This window comes from Phyllobates terribilis, unplaced genomic scaffold (genome assembly GCF_046119375.1).
Source record: "Phyllobates terribilis strain yellow unplaced genomic scaffold, ASM4611937v1 Scaffold_5__5_contigs__length_657084704, whole genome shotgun sequence".
Lineage (NCBI taxonomy): Eukaryota > Metazoa > Chordata > Amphibia > Anura > Dendrobatidae > Phyllobates > Phyllobates terribilis.
This window is the reverse complement of record NW_027362765.1, coordinates 394625860-394650959: the sequence shown is the minus strand read 5'-3', so window position 1 is coordinate 394650959 and position 25100 is coordinate 394625860. Positions and strand designations below refer to the sequence as shown.

The 25100-nt window shown below is 49.3% G+C and overlaps 1 protein-coding gene across 1 annotated transcript in view; it reads left to right on the top strand.

Annotated features, from left to right (window-relative positions):
* HPSE2 (heparanase 2 (inactive)) overlaps nt 1-25100 on the top strand; it is a 438762-nt gene that overhangs the window by 336019 nt on the left and 77643 nt on the right. The window contains exon 6 of the mRNA XM_073685001.1: nt 19147-19194. Coding sequence (XP_073541102.1) covers nt 19147-19194 — 48 coding nt within the window. The remainder of the gene's footprint in view (nt 1-19146; nt 19195-25100) is intronic.

Sequence of the window (25100 nt, the reverse complement as noted above, 5' to 3'; positions counted from 1 at the left end):
TGTAATAGTGTCTCCCTGACTGGACAGACACCAATATATCTGTTTAAAAGAGTCTGGTGTAGGCCAGAAAAATAGAACTGTGGTTTTGCAGTTCCACGGGTCAAATCTCTGTATTATCCTGTTTTTGGCATTTTTTGCCGTAAAATAAGCCTTTAAAAGTGTCTCCCTCACTGGTCAGACACCAATATGTCTGTTTAAAAGAGTCTGGTGTAGGCCAGAAAAATAGAACTGTGGTTTTGTAGTTCCACGGGTCAAATCTCTGTATTATCCTGTTTTTGGCATTTTTTGCCGTAAAAAACTGTAATAATGTCTCCCTGACTGATCAAACACCAATATATCTGTTTAAAAAAGTCTGGTGTACGCCACATATCTATAACTGTGGTTTTGCAGTTCCACGGGTCAAATCTCTGTATTATCCTGTTTTTGCCATTTTTTGCCTTAAAAAAACAGTAATAGTGTCTCCCTGACTGGCCAGGCACCAATATATCTGTTTAAAAGAGTCTGGTGTAGGCCAGAAAAATAGAACTGTGGTTTTGCAGCTCCACGGGTCAAATCTCTGTATTATCCTGTTTTTGCCATTTTTTGCCGTGAAAAAAAAACAGTAATAGTGTCTCCCTGACTGGTCAGACACCAATATATCTGTTTAAAAGAGTCTGGTGTAGGCCAGAAAAATAGAACTGTGGTTTTGCAGTTCCACAGGTCAAATCTCTGTATTATCCTGTTTTTGGCATTTTTTGCCGTAATAAAAACCTGTAATAGTGTCTCCCTGACTGGTCAGACACCAATATATCTGTTTAAAAGAGTCTGGTGTACGCCACATAACTATAACTGTGGTTTTGCAGTTCCACGGGTCAAATCTCTGTATTATCCTGTTTTTGGCATTTTTTGCCGTAAAAAAAACTGTAATAGTGTCTCCCTGACTGGTCAGACACCAATATATTTGTTTAAAAGTGTCTGCTGTAGGCTAGAAAAATAGAACTGTGGTTTTGCAATTCCACGGGTCAAATCTCTGTATTATCCTGTTTTGGGCATTTTTTGCCATAAAAAAAACTGTAATAGTGTCTCCCTGACTGATCAGACACCAATATATCTGTTTAAAAGAGTCTGGTGTAGGCCAGACAAATAGAACTGTGGTTTTCCTCTTCCACGGTACTAATCTCCTTTTTATTACTCTTTCTCCATTGATAGTGCGAGTGTAAGCTATTTTACTTCATTTACAATGGGCAAGGCGCGTTGCAAGGGAAGTGGAACTGGACGTTCTGGTGATGGTGCGTGTAGAGGACGGGGCTGTGGCCAAGGTGAAAATGTGCCACAACCAACAGCCACACCTTCTCGCTCCCACTTCTTGACCGAATTACTAGGGAAGCACACTACAACACCAGTATTGCGAACTGATCAGTGTGAACAGGTTATTAATTGGATAGTAGATAATACTTCCAGTTACCTGGGCACCACCACCTCCGGTCTGTCTTCCACACGGTCAAGTTTTAGTAGCCGTGAGTCTGGACCGCATTCTCCTCCTCACCCTGATGCTCCTTCCTCCCACCATGCCGAGTGTCGTCAGACAGCAACTGATCCCACACTTGGACACTCTGAAGAGCTGTTCACTGGTCCATTTCCATGTTTGTGCCCCTCGCCTGCTCCGCTTGAAGTGGTGGAAGAGGAGATCCCATGTAGCGATGCCCAAATATTTGAGCAGCCACGGCCAGAGGAAGTCGACGCTGGCAATTTGTCACAAGAGGTGGACGATGACGAGACACAATTGCCACGAAGTGAGGAGAAGGATCTTGGTGCGCAAGTGGAAGAGGAGGAGGTGGTGGATGATCTAGTAACTGACCCAATGTGGCAGGAGGACACGTACAGCAAGGCCAGCAGCACACAGGGGGAGGGAGGCAGAGTACCCCAATAGGCAGGAAGAAGCAGTGTGGTGGCCGCACACAGAAGGCGGGCAACCGTTCCCCGTAACACCAACACGAGGGACGTTGCCAGTACAACCGGTAGGTCTTCCAGAGTCTGGAATTTTTTTAAAGACTCTGCTGATAACCCCAAAAAGGTCATTTGTACCACCTGCCATGCCAGCATCAGCAGGGGTGACAAAACTACCAGCCTGACCACCACCAGCATGATCAGGCACATGGCAGCAAAGCACCCGACTTTGTGGGGCGAACCCCAGGGTCCACGACCAGTGTCAGCGGGTGTCACCACTGCTTCTTTCGCTGTTGTGCATGTAATAGAACCCCCTGTTGTGCGTGCAAGGCAATCCCCTGTCCATACTGCATGCAAAGATGCCCCCGCCTCTCAGTTTTCACTTGTTACGGCAATTTCTCAAGAAACGGCATCAACGTCCACGTCCCACCGCAGCGTTCAATTGTCCATATCCTAGAGCTGTGAACGAAAGCGCAAATTCGCAGCCAACGCCCCACAGGCCACAGTCCTAAATTCGCACATTTCACGACTGCTTGCGTTGGAAATGCTGCCTTTTAGGCTGGTGGATACGGAATCCTTCCGCAACCTTATGGCGGTGGCAGTCCCTCGGTACTCGGTCCCCAGCCAACACTATTTTGCCCTGTGTGCCATCCCCACACTACACAAGCACGTGTCCCAAAACATATGCCGTGCCCTCAACAACGCAGTTACTGGGAGAGTACACCTGACAACGGACACTTGGACAAGTTCTTGTGGCCAGGGATGGTACATCTCCCCGACGGCACACTGGGTAAGCATAATGGAAGCCGGGACCCAGTCGGACCTTGGGACGGAACACATCCTCCCCACACCGAGGATTGCAGGCCCTATGTCAGTCAGAGTTGCCCCCACAGTGTACAGCTCCTGCGCATCATCCTCCTCCTCCTCCTCGTGTTCAGCCGCCATCTCAGATATCACCACATCAGTTACAAGTTGGAAGCACTGCAGTACTGCCTCAGCCAAGCGGCAACAGGCTGTGCTGAAACTCATAAGCTTAGGTGATAAACCTCACACTGCTTGTGAGTTGTGGACAGCTGTGAAAGAGCAGGCAGATCTGTGGCTGAGATCGCTGAACCTACATCCAGGCATGGTCGTGTGTGACAATGGCCGTAACCTGGTGGCGGCTCTGAGGCGAGGCGAGATCACACACGTGCCATGCCTGGCTCATGTGCTTAACCTCGTGGTTCAGCGTTTTTTTAAAATCGTACCCCGAGTTGCCAGATCTGCTCGTCAAAGTACGCCGCCTGGCAGCTCATTTTCGCAAGTCGGCTACAGCTTCCGCCGCCCTTGCTGTGTTGCAGCAGCGTTTGCAGCTTCCGGCACACCGACTGGTGTGTGATGTCCCCACACGTTGGAACTCTACCCTCCACATGTTGCAAAGGATTTGTGAGCAGAAGAGAGCAGTTGTGGAGTACCAGCTGCAACAAGGCCGTCGATATTCAGGTCAGACTCCACACATAAGACCTCAGGAGTGGACCTGGATGTCTGACATATGTACCATCTTGACAAACTTTGAGGAGTCCACCAAGATGGTGAGTGGCGATGACGCCATCATTAGCGTCAGCATCCCACTTGTCTGTCTTTTGCAACGCTCTCTGCAGAGAATTAAAGAGGAGGCATTGCAGCCAGAGTATGATGAGATGGATCAAGAAGCTGTAGCGGGCGATTACACACAGCCCAGCCTCATCTCAACCCAATGTGCATTGGGGGGACAATGAGGGAGAGGAGGAGGAGGAAGAACAGGAGCTGGTGTCATGCGCTGTATACGGTAGTACCTGTGAGGACACGGAAATCTTGCCCGTTACCAGTCTGGCACGCATGGCTGACTTTATGTTACGCAACCCTTAACCATGACGCTCGCATTGCCAAAATGTTGGGTGACAGTCATTACTGGTTGGTGACACTTTTAGACCCCCGCTACAAGGAGAACTTTCACTCTCTTATTCCTGAGGTGGAGAGGTCTACAAAAATGGGGCAGTACCAGAAGGCCCTTGCTGCAGAACTGTTAAAAAAATTCCCATCTGAACACGCTAGCAGCAGAGGTCACAGTTCGTTGACCAACCAAGGCGTACAGGTGAGAGAGACGCAACTCCAATCGAGCAGAGGCAGGGGAACACTGTCAACATTCTGGGACAGTTTTCTGAGACCCGCCCAGCTTACAAGCCCTGAGGCGCGGGGTACTCTCAAAAGGAGTGGAAAGTTTCAAAAGATGGTGAGGGAGAACCTTGCCGACCGTACCAGCGTCCTCCGTGATTCCTCTGTGCCTTTTAATTATTGGGTATCCAAGCTGGACACTTGGAATGAACTCGCTCTGTACGCCTTGGAGGTCCTGGCCTGCCCTGCCGCTAGCGTGATATCGGAGCGTGTTTTTAGTGCTGCTGGGGGAATTATAACTGATAAGCGCACTCGCCTGTCAGCTGACAATGCTGACAAGCTGACCCTTATCAAAATGAACAAGGGCTGGATTGGGCCAGACTTCTCATCACCACCAAATGACAGCAGAGTAAAGTCAAATCCACTGTGTTATTTCGGGAGGTGTATTCCCATGCACCGCGTCACACCCACACATGGGTATACGCTTCCTCAATTCGGCTTTGTTTTGCTCTTCTCCTTATCCTCTGCCTCCACCAGCACTATACCACCAGGCTGACCGTGGTCTGTGTTGCCAGCATTGCAAGTTCCTCCGTCCTAATTTTTGGCAGCTTTTGCTTGGAAGGCATAGGCAAAGACTATGGGAGACCCACTCCCCAATAATGGGAATAATGTTTTTAATATGCTGTACTGCATGGCTCTTGTAAGGGGCTTTAAAACCATCTTGTTAAACCACTCTGACCTCCACGTCTCTTCCAAGGGGCATTTAAACCATCTTGTTAAGGTACTGCAACCTCCACGTCTCTTCCAAGGGGCATTAAAACCATCTTGTTAAGCTAATGCGACCTCCACCACTTTTCCAAGGGGCATTAAAATAGTTTTGTTAAGCTACTGCAACCTCCACGTCTCTTCCAAGGGGCATTTAAACCATCTTGTTAAGCTACTGCAACCTCCACGTCTCTTCCAAGGGGCATTAAAACCGTCTTGTTAAGCTAATGCGACCTCCACCATTTTTCCAAGGGGCATTAAAACCGTCTTGTTAAGCCACTGGACCTCCACGTCTCTTCCAAGGGGCATTAAAACTGTCTTGTTAAGCTACTGCAACCTCCACGTCTCTTCCAAGGGGCATTAAAACCCTCTTGTTAAGCTAATGTGACCTCCACCACTTTTCCAAAGGGCATTAAAACCGTCTTGTTAAGCAACTGCAATCTCCACCACTTTTCTAAGGGGCATTAAAGCTGTCTTGTTAAGCTACTGTAACCTCCACCACTCTTCCAAGGGGCATTTAAACCGTCTTGTAAAGCTACTGCAACCTCCACGTCTCTTCCAAGGGGGATTAAAACCGTCTTGTTAAGCTAATGCGACCTCCACCACTTTTCCAAGGGGCAATAAAACCGTCTTGTTAAGCTAATGCGACCTCCACCACTTTCCCAAGGGGCATTAAAGCAGTCTTGTTAAGCTACTGCGACCTCCACCACTTTTCCAAGGGGCATTAAAGCTGTCTTGTTAAGCTACTGTGACCTCCACCACTCTTCCAAGGGGCATTAAAACCATCTTGTTAAGCTACTGCGACCTCCACCGCTCTTCCAAGAGGCATTAAAACCGTCTTGTTAAGCTAATGTGACCTCCACCACTTTTCCCAGGGGCATTGATATTGTCTTTTTATTCCACTGCGACCTCCACGTCTCTTCCAAGGGGCATTAAAACCGTCTTGTTAAGCTACTGTGACCTCCACAACTCTTCCAAGGGGCATTAAAACTGTCTTGTTAAGCTACTGCGACCTCCACCACTTTTTCCAGGGGCATTGATATTGTCTTTTTATTCCACTGCGACCTCCACGTCTCTTCCAAGCGGCATTAAAACCGTCTTGTTAAGCTACTGCGACCTCCACCACTATTCCCAGGGGCATTGATATTGTCTTTTTATTCCACTGTGACCTCCACCACTTTTCCAAGGGGCATTAAAACCGTCTTGTTAAGCTACTGTGACCTCCACCACTTTTTCAAGGGGCATTGATATTGTCTTTTTATTCCACTGCGAACTACACCATTCTTCCAACGGGCATTGCATTTCCTTCTAATTTTAGTCAGCTTTTGCTTTTCAATGCATAGGTGAACACTAAGTGAGACCCACTCCCCAATAATAGGTAGAAGGTTTTTAGTATGCTGTAATCCACGTCTGTTTCAAGGGGCATTGCAGTGGCTCATAATTTTTGGAAAGCCTTCCATTCACTGCTTAGGCCAACAGTGTACAGGAGACCCAGTTGCTATAAATGGAAGAAACGGTTTAGTTAAGGCCCTCTGACCTCCATGTCACTTCCAAGGGGCATTGGTGTGCCTCGAAATTTTTGGTTGGCATTGCACTCACTGCATGCCCTATAACTGTGTAGCCGAACGTCTCCCTTTGGTACAGAAACATATCCTACTAGACATGTGTGGTTGACTGGCCTGATATTGATGTGAATGGTCCCTGTTCCTCCTGCTCTTTCTCCTTTGCCACCACCTCATCCATCATTCATCACCTGAAGCTTTGTTTTAACGGGAGTCATAGAACTGGGATAGTAGCAGGAAACATCCAGCAATCCTCAGAGGAGGTAGGATATGCGCCAAAACGGTGACCACCTCAGGCCTAGCCGCTACTACATACATGCGCTTGCATTCCAAGAAAACAAAGCAGATGCTAACTTCTATCATCATCATCATGCTCCTCACCTTGGCACTCTCAACTCCCCTGATGGAGAAGCCAGGGCCCACCGGAGGAGTCTGGTTCTCTGGTGGGCTCGTCCAATGCTGTCCTAAAGCTGGCCGGGCTAAGAAAAGTGTGTGGGGGATGTTCCAAGGAGAAATAGGGGCGGCTGGGGACCGTGTGTGGACACCCGGCCGCGGGGCGACTGGGGACCGAGTATGGACACCCGGCCGCCCCCTGGCGGCTGGGGACCGAGCGTGGACACCCGGCCGCCGGGCGGCTGGGGACTGAGTATGGATACCAGGCAGCCGACACAGCCATGACATAGTGGCCGGCGTCTGCCTCCACATGCCTAAAAGGCCCAATTTCAAGTGCAAGCAAGCTAGCAGTATGGTATTGCAGCCTGGGGGTGGGTGGGTGGGTGGCAGGTTGCACACTTAAGCTTGCATTCCAAGAAAACAAAGCAGATGCTAACTTCTATCATCATCATCATGCTCCTCACCTTGGCACTCTCAACTCCCCTGATGGAGAAGCCAGTGCCCACCGGAGGAGTCTGGTTCTCTGGTGGGCTCGTCCAAAGCTGCCCTAAAGCAGACCGGGCTAAGAAAAGTGTGGGGGGATGTTCCAAGGAGAAATAGGGGCGGCTGGGGAGCGTTTATGGACACCCAGCCGCCCCCAGGCGGCTGGGGACCGTGTGTGGACACCCGGCCACGGGGCGGCTGGGGACTGAATATGGACACCCGGCCGCCCCCTGGCGGCTGGGGATCGAGCGTGGACACCCGGCCGCCGGGCGGCTGGGGACTGAGTATGGATACCTCACTGCCGAAGCAGCCATGAGGTAGTGGCTAGCTTCGGCCTCCTCCAAACTAAAAGGCCCCATTTCAAGTGCAAGCAAGCTAGCAGTATGGTATTGCAGCCTGGGGGTGGGTGGGTGGCAGGCTGCATACTTGCACTTGCATTGCAAGGAATCGGGGAGGTACAATTGAACACTGCCCTGGGACAAGGACTTGCACGGGGATATTTGCAAGTCTGCATCTTCTGATGCGGAAAGGATCACTTCTGATGGGCACACTTTTAGGCAGTGACCTGGGTGTCAGAGATGCTTCTGTGGCACCCAGGGGATGAGGACTACTCGGCGCCCGGGCCTTAATGCCTGGCCTTGGGGGATGTCGTGGTGGTCGGCTCCCGGGCCCGTACCCTGGGGTCTCTCTTAAAAAAAAGGGGTTAAATGGAAAATGAAAGTTCGTGACGCCACCTGTGGTGTCTGGTGAGGACCACCAGCGCTGCGGCAGTCCACTGAGGCCGGTGTTACGGCAGCTATGATGGGGTAGCTCCCCACAGGTGGAGCTAGGCCTCAGGGCAGCGGTGTTCGGTAAGGTGCACTATATGGCGGTGACCCAGCCGGGTCTAAGGAAAAATGGGAGACACACTCACGTTTGGCTTCAGTACCTTTTTACTGGTGGAGTTGCGGTACGCCCGGAGCACTGTAGGATGAGGGGTGCACTGCAGGTCTCTCCCCAGTGAGCAGGTATAGGGCCTCCTGTATCCTTGCCGCTTGTGTAGTTTATGGCCTGTCTGAAACTAGGCCTAACTTAGTCCTTGTGTTGCGCCGGCTGACCTGGTGTTAGGGCCTTTTGCTGAAGAGCACGCTCCTGGTATGGCGGAGCCTCCGTGCCTCCTGGTCCTGTTACGTGTCAGCTCCTGGGCTATCCTGAGACCTGAAGTCTTCCAGGAAAGATCCGGTTGTTTTCCACAGAGGGTATACTGCTCTGCAGACTCGGAGCCGGTGTCCGGTATATTTCTGGGGTGAGCTTATGAAGCTCCTCGGTCCCTGATGCTACTGTTCCACTAGCCTTCGGCCTACTCTGGGCCCTCACTAGGCTATACACACTGGCAGTAAGCTGGCTGCCTCTTCTGCCGCTCTTTAGAGCGTCGGCAACGCTCCTAGCTGTCTCTCTCTGAGCTGCTTGCAGCAGACTCCAAACAACTCCTCTCAGCAGAAACCTGCTGAGTCACTAACCTTCTGTGTCTCAGCAGAGACTCCTGACTGGACTCACTCCTTAGACCAGGGTTCCCCAACTCCAGTCCTCAAGGCCCACCAACAGGTCATGTTTTCAGGATTTCCTTAGTATTGCACAGGTGATGTAACTATTGCCTGTGCTGATGATGGAATTATCACCTGAGCAATACTAAGGAAATCCTGAAAACATGACCTGTTGGTGGGCCTTGAGGACTGGAGTTGGGGAACCCTGCCTTAGACAACTGACTGAACTTCCCCTCTTCCTGCCTCCACCCTCCTTTATATATTCACTAAAGGGCTCCCTCTGGTGGTTCTGAGGTAGGGTGGAGGTGTGTGAATGCTCTGAGGGCCTCTTGTGGAGAAAACCTGAAATGCACCCCCCTTTGGTCTGTGACTCCATGGACAGCAGGGCGTCACACTTCCAGGGGTCTTCCCCATGCTGTTCCCATGTCTTTTCAGCACTGTATGCATGTGTCACACAGCACATGGCCCGATAAGATTGTAAAATGTTAAAATTACATTTCCTGGTGAATGCATTTGTCACGGTTGAAACCAATACAAAAGTGCAAAAACGCATAAAAAATGCTACTTGTGAACATAGCCCAAGGTGTGGAGGAGTATTTTTGTTTTTGGTTATTTATTTTACCTTATACACAAGTCTTTACCCTGGAAAGGATGTTCCTTAACATATTTCACAGGAAAACCGTTTCACTTTCGTTTTTGAACGTTTTATTGTGAGCCCATAAAGTGGCTTAATACCTCTGACCACGTTGTTGACAGCGGTGACCTGGAGGTCAGAAATGCTTCCTGGGGCGATGCCCATACTGTCCTCATGTCTTTTGAGCACTGTCACTATCGTTTTGGGCACTTTTTAGGCTTTCTACAGACTGCCGGGGGTGCCGCCGCAAAAATGCTCGGGTCTCCCATAGACTAACATTGGGCTCGTTGCTCGGGTTGAGCACCCGAGTATCACGGTGAGCTCGGCCCGAGCATCGAGCTCCCGAGCATTTTAGTGCTCGCTCAACACTAGTCAGAACCTATTTCCCTGCTCCTGGATTTAGAGAACTGAATCAGGTGAGCTGGCGATACATTTCTTTTTTTCGCTACAATATATTTATAGCACCATTTATGATGATAGTAGTAGTTCTGTAGTTCAAAGAAGATATAAATGAAAACGGAAGCCCAGTTGTTTTTTGCATTATTGCAAAAGTAAAAATGAATATAAATTAAACACTGATTTATATGTAGCAAACAAAAAATGACATCAACATAAAGTACAACCAGTCCCAAACAAAAATAAAGCCTCTTACAGCTCCAACAAAGAGATAGAAAGAGCTAAAACCATGGGAATGCAAAGAAGAAAATAAAAAAAAGATGTTTTTCCAAATTTGGCCCAGTCCTCATGGGCTTAAAAAGCTTTGAATGAATCTAAAATAAGTAAATATGTATGATCATATTGTACCTGTAAGCAAGGGCACCTGAAAAATGTCCTTCCGTGTAAGTGTCCATTACTGGTTTAAAGTGCTGGAATTTACTGTCTTGTAGTAAATTTATTATATAAACTTGAAAACACAAAGTGAAAACACAAAACATCAATAAAACAAATGTCAACTAAAAAATAAATAAATAAATAAAAATAGCTTTGGATGAAGTCAAAATGTATGTATGGCAGGTGGAAACAAATGTAGCACAGTTTTGTTTAATAAAATGTGTATTTTCTGTGTGACAGATATGTAACACACTGATTTCTAAATCTGTTCTTTTTATCAACTCAGTTAAAGTGAACTTGTGACATTGAGAGTGATTTCCTATCCGCATGGATCATGTTATAGAACAGGAGGAGCTCAGCCGATTCATGCCAGTTTTTGTCTGAAAATATTCAGACTAATGAGTCCAGTGGGCAGTCCTACAGTAGAATGACAGGCTTCCTTGTGTGAGCAAACCTACATAGACCGCTGTCAATCAGTGGTCGGGACCGCCCTCTGGACTCTTAAGCCCAGAGAAGCCAGGGATTTCAATCAATAGGTTGTAAGGTATTCTGGGAATCCTACAAAACTATTTATTGATATACATACAAAAAAGTTAATGTCTGCTCACCACCTCCTGAAGCGCACGGATCCTGCTGTGCGGCAAGTTTTCAGAACTTAGAAAGGAATAAGTTCAGCGCTATAAGTCCATTAAAAATCCATTCTTCATTTATTTCATAGCTTCAAATGGTATAAAATCCATTAAGTCACAGTCCAGACATTAAAAACATACGCGTTTCGACGCAAAGCAGTGCGTCTTACTCATTGACCAAGCAATGAGTAAGACACACTGCTTTGTGTCAAAACGCGTATGTGACGCGCCCCTGGGCCTGTGTCGCGCTGCGTTGCGCACGCGGGAGCTTACCCGGAGCCGGATCTCTTGAGGGTTGTAGTCTCGTGGCGGTGACCCGGTCCGTGCCCAGGGAGTCAAACTGAGCGGCGATGTATCAGCGGTAGATGTTGTACGACTACGCCACCCGTTGAATGCAGCTATGGAGCTGCCGCTGCAGGACAGTCCGCTGAGGCCGGTGGATGGATGGTGCAGCGTAGATGGTATAACCCCAACGGGAGGGGTATGGCCTCAGGGCAGCAGATGTGGATGATGGGGGTAGCAGGAACCACTCGGAGACGGTACGGTGTAGTTCAGGGTCTTTACTGGTGACAACGATAGACCCTCCCGGAGTACTGGCTAGCGATTGGGGCCTGGTCAGTCCTTGAGCAGATGGGATCTCCCCTGGCCAGGCGGAGTTGTAGGCCTCCCAAACTGACTGTACTCTTCTGGCTACCTTGCTAGAAGCGGGTATAAGTAGCCCACGTCCCTGAGTGTACCGTGTGGTGCTCACCCGTATGGCCGGTGACTCGGGGCCTTCTAATGGCTTCCGCTCCATGATGGCGGTGCTGGTCCCACGCGTGTGACCGTGCCTTCGGGCTTCTTGGCCAGAGGACCTGAAATCCCCTGCCTGACGGATTCTGCTGCTGGGTAGGAGTTAGTCCCCACAGCCTCGGACTCCGGGTCCGGTAAGAAATCTTCTCAGTCAGGGCGAGCTCTGCAGCTGCCAGCCCCTGACTCGTAGTAGTATTGCTCCCACTGAGCTTCTGCTGTTTCTTCCTATGCTGCTTCTTGTCTCTACTCTCCTTGACTGACTAACCCTGCTTCAGCCCCGGGTTTATATAGGGGAAGTCCTTCCCCTCCCAAGACTGGGCAGGAGGTGTGGCATGCACAGGATCCCTGACCAAAGGACCTCCCACCTGCTCTCAGACATAACATTACATTACTGTGGAAACCAGACCCCTGGGGTGCCACATTCCCCCCTAGTAAAATTTAGTACTCCGGGACTAAACACATTTTTGTAAACATAACAGAGTACAACCAACACATTATAATAAAGAGACACATAACAATGGTCACGGCGTGTCCGCAACCGGGTGCAGTCTTTGAGGGGAAGCAAGGTGTCCATTTCACCAAAACAGGGAGACGTAACCAGGTAGGGGTCTGTCCTACCCCGAGTCCTTAACAGTCTCTAGTCCATCCTGGGTTACGCTCCAACTATGTACAAGGATTCCCGGTAAATCCACCAAGGATTCCTAAAAATAACTGGAAACACAAAATTATACACAAGCAACAATACACAGGTAAACATAAATAAAACAATTTATACACTTCAAATCCTCCAACGTGCGGGTAACTGGCCTCTAGTGGCTCTAGTGGACCTACGGAGCTGACTGTCTGGCCCCGAACTACAGGGTGTAGGAGCTGTCAAGGGTAAACTGGGCAGCTGTCTACGAGTTCCCTGGCTCACTAGGGATATGGCAGGCTCACTGCAAGCAGAGGGTTGACCCTCCTGGTCTGCGGGTGCGGGGTCTTCTGCCTCCTGGACTGGCTGTTCTTCCAGCTCTACCTGTTGCTCCGTAGGTGCTTGGGATGCTGGTTGGAGGAAGGTGAGTACGGGTACCACAACTGCACCATTGACTTGAGTCCAAGACCGAGGGAAGTCCCCGAGCACAGTACTAACCATATCTTCCCTTTCCTCTACGGGTCGATGGTCTTCTTGTTCCTCTTCAGGGTTCCTCAGTTGTTCGGGACACTTCTTCAGGTGGTCCCGGGATACGATGGCTGTGGTTTCCCCTCCGTCTTTACTGATGGTACAAACCTTCGGGTTCTCGTGGCTTGAGGGCAGTACGGTGTACGGGTCCTTCTCCCACTGGTCGTCCAACTTGTGGAGCCGTCTCTTCCTCTTCAAGACCTGCTCTCCGGGTACCAGGGGAACAGCGGGAGCATACTGGTTGTAAGTTTTCTCTTGTCTTTCCCTAGCCTGACAGAGACTTCGCTCCACGCTCTCCTGTACTCTCCGGTACTGCTGCTGCCTCTCTGTGTCCCAGTCTGTTTCTGGTGAAGTGTCCTCGGGTGTCAGGACTCCCATTTCCAGGTCAACAGGTAACTTACCAGGTCTTGCCCTCATTAGGTAAGCCGGGGTACAGTTGGTGGAACCTACCGGGATGTGGTTGTATAGGTCCACCAGATCGGGCAACTTCTCAGGCCACAGACTGCGTTCTTCCAGGGGCAACGTTTTTAGAAGATCCATTACCACCTGGTTCATTTTCTCACAAAGTCCATTAGTTTGCGGATGGTAGGGTGTCGTCCTTATCTTCCGGCAGCCATACAGATTGCAGAATTCCTGGAAGACCTCCGCTTCAAAGGCAGGTCCCTGGTCCGTCAGCACTTGGTCCGGGTACCCGTGTGGACGGCAAAAGTGCTGCTGGAAGGCTCTAGCTGCTGTTTAAGCCGTTAAGTCCTTGACGGGGACGACAACCAGAAACCGGGAGTAATGATCCACGATGGTTAACGCGTAGACATAGCCACTTCTGCTTGGGGTCAGTTTTACATGATCCAAGGCTACCAGTTCCAACGGTTGCCGGGTGACGATGGACTGCAGGGGAGTCTTCTGGCTGGCACGGTCCTTCCTTCTCAGGTTGCACGGGCCACAGTCTCTGCACCACTTCTCAATGGTTCCCCTCATGCCTACCCAGTGGAACCGCTCGCGCAGCAGGAACTCCAGCTTCTTCCACCCGAAGTGCCCAGCTCCGTCGTGGTATGCCTCCATCACCATGGCTGCATCCCTTCGTGGCACCACTACTTGCCAGAGTAATTCATGCGTCCGGGAGTTAACCATTCTGCGGCACAACTTCCCTTTGTAAAGGAACAGTCGACTCTTCTCTGCCCATAGTTGTTTGGCTTCCTCCGGAGCGTCTGGTTCAAGGCGAGCCTCCGGCCGAGTCAGCATCTCCTTCACTAGTCGGACGGCAGGGTCGCTGTCTTGCGTTTCCGCCCAGTTGTAGTGGGGTAAGGGGTTCAACGTAGCAGTCTGCTTACTCCTTACCTGGTGGGAATACTGAATAGTCCCATGACGGTGGAACGCAGGGAGTTCAACTTCTTCCAGTCCCTCCGGATCTTCTCCTCCGTCCGGCAGGTTGGGCATCCTGGACAGGGCGTCCGCGTTGGTATTGGAGCGTCCTGCCCGGTATTTGATTGTGAACTCGTAGTTGGACAGACGGGCCATCCACCTCTGCTCCAGGGCACCGAGTCTTGCCGTGTCCAGGTGTGTCAGCGGGTTGTTATCCGTGTACACGGTGAACCGGGAAGAAGCGAGGTAATGCTTAAAGCGCTCGGTGACTGCCCATACCACGGCCAGGAACTCTAGCTTAAATGAGCTGTAATTCTCGGGGTTCCTTTCGGTGGGTCGCAGTTTTCGGCTGGCGTAGGCGATTACTCGTTCTTTCCCTTGCTGAATCTGGGACAGTACGGCTCCTAGCCCGATGTTACTGGCGTCGGTGTAGAGGATAAAGGGCTGGCTATAATCCGGGTACGTCAGGATTTCATCCCCCGTGAGGGCCATCTTCAGCTGGCGGAAGGACTCTTCTTCCAGCTCCTCCCATTTGAAGGGCGGCTTCTGGTTCTTGGCCTTCCGGGACTGGCCTATCAGGAGGTCCTGCATAGGTGCTGCCTTTTTGGTGAAACCGGGGATGAATCTGCGGTAATAGCCTACCAACCCGAGGAACTGCCGCACTTCCTTTACACTGGAGGGACTTGGCCATTCCTTAATTGCGGTGATCTTATCAGGGTCGGGAGCCACTCCGTCAGCGCTCACCACGTGTCCCAGGTACTGCACCTTTGGCTTCAGGAGGTGACACTTAGAGGGCTTCACCTTCAGGCCGTAACTTGCCAGGGCTTCGAACACTTCCGCCAGATGTTTCAGGTGGTCCTCATAAGTCTTGGAATATACGATGACATCGTCCAGGTACAACAGGACCGTCTCGAAGTTTTTGTGTCCCAGACAGCACTCCATTAATCGTTGGAAGGTTCCTGGTGCGTTACAAAGTCCAAACGGCATGCAGGTAAACTCACTAAGTCCCATCGGGGTGGTGAATGCGGTCTTCTCCCGGTCCACCTCTGCTACAGGAACCTGCCAGTACCCGCTAGTGAGATCCAAGGTGGAGAAGAAGTTAGCAGATCTTAAAGCAGCCAAAGACTCCTCTATCCTTGGTAAAGGGTACGCATCCTTGTGTGTGATACGGTTGATTTTCCGGTAATCTACACACATCCTCATAGTGTTGTCTTTCTTTTTGACTAAAACTAGTGGGGCTGCCCAGGGGCTACAGCTATCTCGGATTACCCCAGCCTCCTTCATGTCTCTAAGCATCCCCTTGGCGTGTTGGTAATGTGCAGGGGGTACGGGTCGATACCTCTCTTTTATGGGAGGATGATCTCCCGTGGGGATGCGGTGTTCTACCCCCTTGACTCGCCCGAAGTCTAACGGGTGTTTACTAAACACTCTCTCATACTCTTGAACCACCCGGTAGACTCCCTGTTTCTGGTGGGAGGGAGTGGAGTCAGTTCCCAAGTGTAGTTGCTGACACCAATCCTCCATTACTTTCTTAGAGCCGTTACCTTCCTCCGGGTGAGATGGAGGCAAGGGTTCCACAGACTGTATAGAGTTTTGGTTGATGGTATATAATTTGGCTAGCGTGGCATACCGGGGCAGGTACACTTCCCTCTCCCCGATATTGATTATGCGAACAGGCACCCTCCCATGGCGTACATTGACCACCCCCCGTGCTGTCAAAATGGTGGGCCTACTGTCTGAGTAAACTGGTTCTACCATTGCCTGGTAATCTCTACCTCTCGGACCAATAGCTGCCCGGCACCAAATCATCATTTCACTTTTTGGGGGCATGGCAATAGGGAAAGGGTCACACATTCTTACGCTACCAATCTCACCGCCGGAGAGTTCCACCTGTTGCCGTCGCATCAGTGCCCGGATCTCTTTCTGGAGCACCCGCTGCTCGCCGGAGCTGGCGTTCTTGGCAACCTGCTGTAGAAGGAAAATCACCTCTGCAAGACAATTTTCAATTACATTAGTTCCTAGAGTTATTTTTGGGTGACTCTCATGTTTGTCAATATCTACAATGATCAGTCCCTGGGCTGCCAGTTCGACTCTACCGATTTTGATGGTCACCTCTTTAAATCCGATCTGTGGCACGGGCTGGCCATTGCTGGCGATGATACTCAAGTCGTCGTCAGGGTAGCGGGTAATATCCGAGTCATTCCAGTACTGCTTAAAGAGCACGTACGGGATGGTGGTGACCTGTGACCCGGTGTCCAGTAGAGCACTCATGGGAATGCCATCCAGTACCACAGGCAAGACTGGACGTCCTCCCACATATCTGTCGCGCCAGTTCGATGGGCCTGGTGATCTTTTTCCTGGGGGTTGGCCCTCTACCCCAGGTTGTGCCCGTTTAAAGAACAGTACCTTGCCATATGTCCGGGTTGATTGCAGCGGCGGCAGATGGGTCGTCCGTCCTCGCTGTATCGGTCACTGGGTCTTCCTCTGGCCGGTGGGGTCCTCCTTGGTCGACGCCACGGGATGTCCTCCGGTCCGGATGCCAGCTGGATCTTCCCTGGGATGGAAGCCTGTAAAGACTGCACAGTTCGGGTTAACGCAGCAACGCTCTTAGCTAGCTCTTGGACCTGATGGTGTAGGTCTGGAGCCGGATCATTGTCCAAAGCCTGCGCATCAGCTCCCACAGGCCCTGCCGACAAGGGCGCCGCCTCCTGGTGGTAAGTGATAGCAGGGCGCCTGTGGGTCACAGCGCCACCCGGTGCCGGTTCTCGGAGCACCCTGATGGCTCTGTCCTTGAACTGTGCAAAGCCCAGATGGGGATCCTGTAAGGCCATTGCCCGCAACTGGGTTCGGTGGGTATTACAATACAGTCCCTCTATAAACTGTTCGGTCAACAGCCTGTCCTCGTTTCCCACTCCATCAGGGTCGGTCTGCTTAATGGCCCTCAGGGCCTCTTGTAGGTTTAGTGCATAGTCCCTTATACTCTCATGCGCTCGCTGCTTGCACCCGTAGAATCTAAGCTTAATCTCGGCTGAGGTGCGGGTATCAAAGGTGTCCTTCAGCCGGGTTAGTATCCCTGCGACAGTCTTCCTCCCAGGTGGCCAGGATTTTACTTCCCTTTTGGCTGCCCCGGTTAGTTGGGCCACCAGGATGCTCACTTTTTGCTCTTCTGTGAGGAGGTACACCTGGAAGAGGCTATCCAGCTTTTCTCTAAAGTCATGCAGGGTATGTGACTCCCCTGAGTACTGGGGTAGCCAAGCTGCTCCCGGGATATAGGGCATGGTGAAGGGCATAACTGCAGCAGCGGTAGCACTGGCGGGGGTTGAGGCAGTGAAGCTCTCCTCCGTATCCGACATCTTCCTCCCCCCTAGTGGACCGTGGCCTACCTTGCGATGATCCTCTTCCGTAGGCCGCGGCTCCGCAGTGGATCGTCAGGGTTGAGGACCTTCCGTCGCGCTCCTGTGACGTCGGCGTCTGCTGGGCTCCTTCCAGGACCTTACGCAACGTCCGGACGTGAGGCGGGGCTTCAGTTCTCGCGCGCTTTCGGAGTCCACGCCCCTCTTCTTCCCGCGCGGCGTCCTCAAGATGGCGTCCAATGGCGGGAAAACTCCACGGATGGCGGGAAGAAGGCAGAAGATGGCGCCGGATGGCGGGAAACTTCACCGATGGCGGGAAGAAGGCTGAAGATGGCGCCGGATGGCGGGAATCTTCACCACAGGTAAGTTTGAAAAGTCTCTTTTTCAGGCACGCAGTACCCGGTGGTTGCGGGCACGAAATCCTGCCGACTACGCCAAAGTTGACGCGCCCCTGGGCCTGTGTCGCGCTGCGTTGCGCACGCGGGAGCTTACCCGGAGCCGGATCTCTTGAGGGTTGTAGTCTCGTGGCGGTGACCCGGTCCGTGCCCAGGGAGTCAAACTGAGCGGCGATGTATCAGCGGTAGATGTTGTACGACTACGCCACCCGTTGAATGCAGCTATGGAGCTGCCGCTGCAGGACAGTCCGCTGAGGCCGGTGGATGGATGGTGCAGCGTAGATTGAATAACCCCCAACGGGAGGGGTATGGCCTCAGGGCAGCAGATGTGGATGATGGGGGTAGCAGGAACCACTCGGAGACGGTACGGTGTAGTTCAGGGTCTTTACTGGTGACAACGATAGACCCTCCCGGAGTACTGGCTAGCGATTGGGGCCTGGTCAGTCCTTGAGCAGATGGGATCTCCCCTGGCCAGGCGGAGTTGTAGGCCTCCCAAACTGACTGTACTCTTCTGGCTACCTTGCTAGAAGCGGGTATAAGTAGCCCACGTCCCTGAGTGTACCGTGTGGTGCTCACCCGTATGGCCGGTGACTCGGGGCCTTCTAATGGCTTCCGCTCCACGATGGCGGTGCTGGTCCCACGCGTGTGACCGTGCCTTCGGGCTTCTTGGCCAGAGGACCTGAAATCCCCTGCCTGATGGATTCTGCTGCTGGGTAGGAGTTAGTCCCCACAGCCTCGGACTCCGGGTCCGGTAAGAAAATTTTCTCAGTCAGGGCAAGCTCTGCAGCTGCCAGCCCCTGACTCGTAGTAGTATTGCTCCCACTGAGCTTCTGCTGTTTCTTCCTATGCTGCTTCTTGTCTCTACTCTCCTTGACTGACTAACCCTGCTTCAGCCCCGGGTTTATATAGGGGAAGTCCTTCCCCTCCCAAGACTGGGCAGGAGGTGTGGCATGCACAGGATCCCTGACCAAAGGACCTCCCACCTGCTCTCAGACATAACATTACATTACTGTGGAAACCAGACCCCTGGGGTGCCACATATGTTTTTACCATTTGAAGCTATGAAATAAATGAAGAATGGATTTTTTATGCGCTGGACTTATTCCTTTCTATTTATTGATATGCCCTATGTCCCAGGTGATAGGTAAGATACTGTAGTTGTGACTTTCATGCTTTCATGTACTATAAGAAGTTTGTTTTGTGTTGCAGCTTTATGAAGGTGGCTGGCAGAGAGGTGGATGCAGTTACCTGGCAACAGTAGGTATTCTAATTTTTTGTATTATTTATGTAGAGATTCATATTGAATAGATTTTACTTAAAATTCCTCCACACCAACCCTTTTCCTTTATCTGGACACCACCAGGAATGCCGCCAATAGGTAGATCCCCCACTCCACTAGCTGGTGGTTCAGCGCCTTTACTGGTTAGTTCAATCTCCCAACGCCACCAATGGCTGGTTCTAGATGCTTCCAATAGCACCAAAAATGGGTGGTTCTCTTAAAGTCCTTCTCCACCCTTTTTCCATTACCTAGTCAACACTAAGAGAGCCACCAATGGGTGGATTCCGTGCCTTAATCACCAGTGCTGTCAATAGGTAGTTCCCCCACACCACTGACGAGTGGTTCAGCACCTCCAATGGGTGGTTCTGGATGCTATCAAGAGTGGCAACAATGGGTGGTTCCCTAAAAAGCCATCTCCAAATTTTTTCCATTATCTGGATGCCACTAAGAGATTCACCAAGGAGTGGTTCCCCTACCCCTTTTTTACCAGGAGTGCTGCCAATGGGTAGTTCCCCCACTCCACTAGCGGGTGGTTCAGCGCCTTCACTGGGTAGTTCAATCTCCCAACTCCACCAATGGCTGGTTCTAGATGCTACCAAGGGTCACCAGTGCTGCCAATAGGTAGTTCCCCCACACCACTGATGAGTGGTTCATCACCTCCAGTGGGTGGTTCGGGACGCTAACAAGAGTGTCAACAATGGGTGGTTCCCTAAAAGCCTGTCTCAAAATTTTTTACATTCTCTGTTCGCCACTAAGAGATTTACCAATCGGTATTTCCCCTACCCCTTTTTTTATCAGGAGTGCTGCCAACGGGTAGTTCCCCCACAGCACTGACGAGTGGTTTAGCACCTCCAATGGGTGGTTTGATTTCCTAATGTCAATAATGGATGGTTCTAGATGCTACCAGGAGTGCCACCAGTGGGTTATTTCCTCCACGTCACATCCACTAGAGGCATCACCAACGGTTGGTTTCCTTTCACAAGACTGATGTGTGGTTCAGTCTCCCTACATGTTTTTCCAACTATTTATTCGTTTACAGATGGCAGTGATATTGCAGCTTTCCATTTATCAGTTTGAAGGATTTCAGTTGTAAGTAGACACTAGAAAAATACTACTTTTCTTTAAAATCCAAACAACTAAAAAAGATAACGACAATGTGCTCATATTATGATGTTTTTCAATTTATGGCTCATTAACTTTTATCATTGATTGACTAATAATGGTAGTCTATGTGATGGCTATATGGTCCATAAAAATGGCTGGACAGGCTAGCACTCTAGTTCTTTCCTACGGGCGTAGGGACCTGTATGTGGCTGCCCCTTCTGAACAACCATCAGAGCAAACAATCAGAGACTTTTCTTAATTGAGGACTGGAAATCGCGTGAGGGAATGGACATTAAGGTTGGGCTGTCCATTCCCAGGATGGTCGGGTGTAGTGGTGTGAGGCACCAGAAGGGGGGACGCTTTTGATTCTTTGGTAAGGATTCTTTGGAAATATCGATTGAGCCTGTAACTGACATGTTAGCATTCCTCAGTATAAAGTTGGCTGGGAATAATGTTAGTCTGTAGGCGTCCATCTTTCTCTCCAGCCTTGGGAAGTAATTTACCGCTCTATAGAGATTTTCATTCTATCTGGTCTGTAAACATATATTCGGAAAGAAAAATATGCAAGAAGCTGAAATACGTTGTATGGTTTACCCCTGATGGTGAATAGTTCTCCTGTGATCTTCACCTCCCTCCCCAACTGGAACTGAATATATTCCAAATTATTTTGTTAAATTCCGTGAAGGTATTATTCTGACAAGGTATACAAATAAGGCTGAATTCACATGTGTATATGGACCACAGTGCCCAGGCCATCAACAGATCTCCTGCCCTGAACTAACCCCGGCATTTCAGACATGTGAATTCAGCCTGAAAGTATGCACTTGCAGCCCCCTACCGCACACAAGAATGTGGTCCTAATCCCCCATTTTTCTCACTGTGGTCAAGATTGAATGGGGCCGGTTCATTCACTGTATATTGGACTTATGGAGGTCACTGAGTACAGTGCTTTGCCTTCCTTTTTCAGTCCCATAGATATGCATAGTACAGCATCAGTGTTGTGTGATCGTGTCTGTTTACGCCACTTGGTGGATGTCTGAGTGATCAGAGATTTATCATCTATCCTGTTGATAGGAAAAGCCCTTTAAGGACATGTGTGTTGTTGCTGGGTAATCTGAAAGTCAACCAGATAAGTTGTAAAGAACTCACCTGGACAGGTGCATTCTCTAAGCCGTAAGCCAAGGTGACCAGCAGAGCTACACTTGCTGGATGGCATGTAGAACAGCAGGGACCAATACAGCTGGAATACAGGTCAAAAGATGGATAAGCGAAGCAGGAAGCACTACATGCAGCAGAACCAAATGTGCGGACTGCACTGGAACTGCTGAGTAGAAGATGCAGCAGCAGCAAGATCGGTGAGATGAGTTGGTTATCAGGAACTTGACACAAAAAAACTTAAGATGTGGCAGCACCAGGAAAGCAGAGGTGAGTCTATTATCAGGTACCTAGTTGCAGCAGAGTTGAAGGTGTGAACAACAATAAAAGTAGCAGAGACTGAGCTTGGTAATAACCAAACATGTATAGGTTCTTTTTTATTTAAGTGGTGAAAACAAAATCCAAACTTTGTGTAAAAAAAAAAGCGTCATTTTCCGAGACCCATAGAGTCTCTATTTTTTTGGCTCTGCGGCTGGTTGAGGGCATATTTTTTGTGCGACAAACTGAAGTTTTTACTGATACGATTTTGGGATAGATATGATGTTTTGATTGCCTGTTATTGCATTTTATTGCAATATTGCGGTTTCCCAAAAAACGTAATTTTGGAGTTTCGATTTTTTTTTTCTCGGCACGCCATTTACCATTTCGGATTCATTTATTTTATATTTTGATAGATTATAATAATAATAATATTTTTTTATTTACATAGCGTCAACATATTCCGCAGCACTTTCCAGTTAAGTGGGGACATGTACAGACCATAAATTCAATACAATTTAAGACAGTTTAAACAGTTACATTAGGAGTGAGGTCCCTGCCCGCAAGCTTACATTCTACAATATTATGCAATACCATAGATTGGGTGATTCGATTGTGCTACTCATAGCATGGCTTCAAATCAGCTGTCATGTGCCAGGAAAGATGCGAGCTCAGCACCGGAGCCTGCATCGAAGAGAGGGACACGACCTATGACATACCTATATGTCATAGGTCGTGAAGGGGTTAATATTGTTGTTCTTTGGTAGTGAATGGATTCATACAGTATTCTTCCTTATCTTTCCTCTTAGCACAATATATCCCAAGATGAGTGGCATGAAATTACCACATTTTAAAAAAAAAAGATGATTTTGTGATACTCTGTATGGAGATGTTTATGCTATGCAGTATGTGTCTATATTTGGCCCCCAGTGGTTGTAAAGTGAATTGCAGCCTGTTGGGGTTTTTGCTGGCATGTTGCTATAACTAATTGAATTTGTATTATTAAAATTTAGAGTCCTTTTTTGTTTATAGTTTTTCTATGTCCTCGGGGGTTTTTAGTATTTAGGATAGGTCATTAATGTTTGATTGGTAGGGTCTGACTCTGGACTCCTGTCAGTCAGCAAAATGAGGGGGGCATGGATCTCCAGTGAGCATTATGGCCTCTTTCTACTTTACAACTGAATAGGAAAGAGCTGCAGTACCAACTATAGACAATCTGGAATATACAGAGCTGTGTCCATGTAAAGAATGAAGGAGTCTCATCATTCACTAGGTGTTACACTTTATTTTCAGATGGCCATACGCTTTAGATCTCTGTTGAACAATCTTTTGTTCAGATGACAGCTATCTCATCCAACTCCCCCATATGGGCAGAGGGGAGAAAGCCGTTCCCAGACTCCTCTAAACACCAGCTTACCATTTCCGAACACAAAAGGGTCGAGAGATGATATTTCTGCTGCCCGACCCCTATCTTCTCCAACTGTCAGGGGAGAACCGGAAGACGTATCGGATAGTAGGCTTGTCCCACCAGCAGATTCAGGCAACTTTCCTCTAATGTGTATGGGGGCTTTTAGAAAATGGGTCATCCATGTTTAAGTCCCATAGCTTATTTCATACTTAGGATACAGCCAGTCTGATATAAGGACACACTACTATTCTGACATATTATACAAGCTGGAACAGTACACTGGGTAATACAATGCTACGCTGTTCTTTGCTGCATCGTATGATCAGTAAGCAGCTGTTCCTCACTCAGCTGGGCCATACAGCTCGAGCTCTGAGTCTCCCCTGGTCCCTGGAAACACTTGCACCTGGAGATTGACTTACCGCCTTACTTGGAGTCCTTCTCTTTATTCCCTAACATTCTTCCATTTTCCAACCCAACTAAGACCAAAGAACTGTCAAATTATGGAGTCGTTTCTGAAAAAGACTGAGCTGCTGGGTTATAGCTAAATTTTTCCAATCCATGGCAATTAGTCTAAGCTGTCACTGACAGTGACTATAGCTGACAGTTACTGACTGTCCATAAGATTGCATACCGCTCCTTGTATTCCTTTGGACTGCATATATTTTAACTAAATTAAGTAGTGCTACAAAAATTCTCAGTGTATCCCTGGCCTAACGATGTCCATACACCCTAGATAGCTGTCATTTGCCCGATAGCTATCCCTCTAGACCTCCCATACACATGAATATTCGGCTTGGTTGAGCATGCATGTTTTTTCTACAGAGGAAAATGGTCAGTTGGTTATGCCAAAATCAGGGGTTTTGACTGATTTTATTCTCATGGGTATGAAGGTCTTAAAGTGTAACAACTTTCCAGTAAGTGTCTGTGTATATAAGTAATAAGACTATTTCTGTCCATTTAATAACTTATTATGCATTTTCAGCAGTCTTCACCTCTGCAGGCTTTATCACTTAATTTACAATTGACTCTGAGCTGGTGGGAGGAGACTAACTACTATGATGTCTCCCATACACATCACAGCACACCACACATAGAGGGATTACTTCTCTTTTTTCCCTAGTTAGCACACATATAGAACTTGGAAATTATATAGTAGTACTGAGCAGTGTAGATGTGAATCCAGCTGTGTGCTGAGATAAAATCTCAAGAAGATCTTTCTGTGTTCCCCCCTGCCTGTTTTTTCACCATGCTCCTGATTCCTCCACCCCTCTTCTTAGTCTACAATCAACTTTGAACTTGACACCACAATGATCTGGCACTGTACTTTGTTCTGAGCAAGACTGAGTTAAACTGTTTTTCAGAGTGAGTGACAAATTCAGGAGATATACCGTATTTTTCAGACCATAAGATGCACTTTTTTCCCTCAAAATTTGGGAAGACAATGGGGGGGTTTGTCTTATGTTCCAAACGTAGCTTACCGGGGAGTTGCGGTGGTGTTGGAGCGGGGTCATAGGAAGCAGGATCCCTCCCTCAGGAACCGGGCGACTGAAGCAGTGACATGCTGCTGAGCTGGTGTTGGCAGTCAGGCAGAGCGGCGTGCATTGCTTTTCCGGCGGCCGCCGCCATCTTCCTGAAGCCGTGATCTACAGGGAAATCGCCGCCCGAGCCGGTGCATGTGTAGACTGGGATCTCGGCGGGCATTCCCCTGAGGCCCACGGCTTCAGGAAGAGGGCCGTGGCCACCGGAAAAGCAATGCACGCCGCTCTGCCTGACCGCTGACACCGGCCTAGCAACATCTTACCGCTTCTGCTTCAGCGAATCCAAAACAATCCCATATCCTTGGTATATGGAATAACGTTCTATTTTGGGAGATGTGAATAATTTTTTTTTATTTTGCCCGTTTGATTCTGGCAGTCAAAACTTTAGTTAATTTTTGCTTACCGAAATTTACATGGTTAA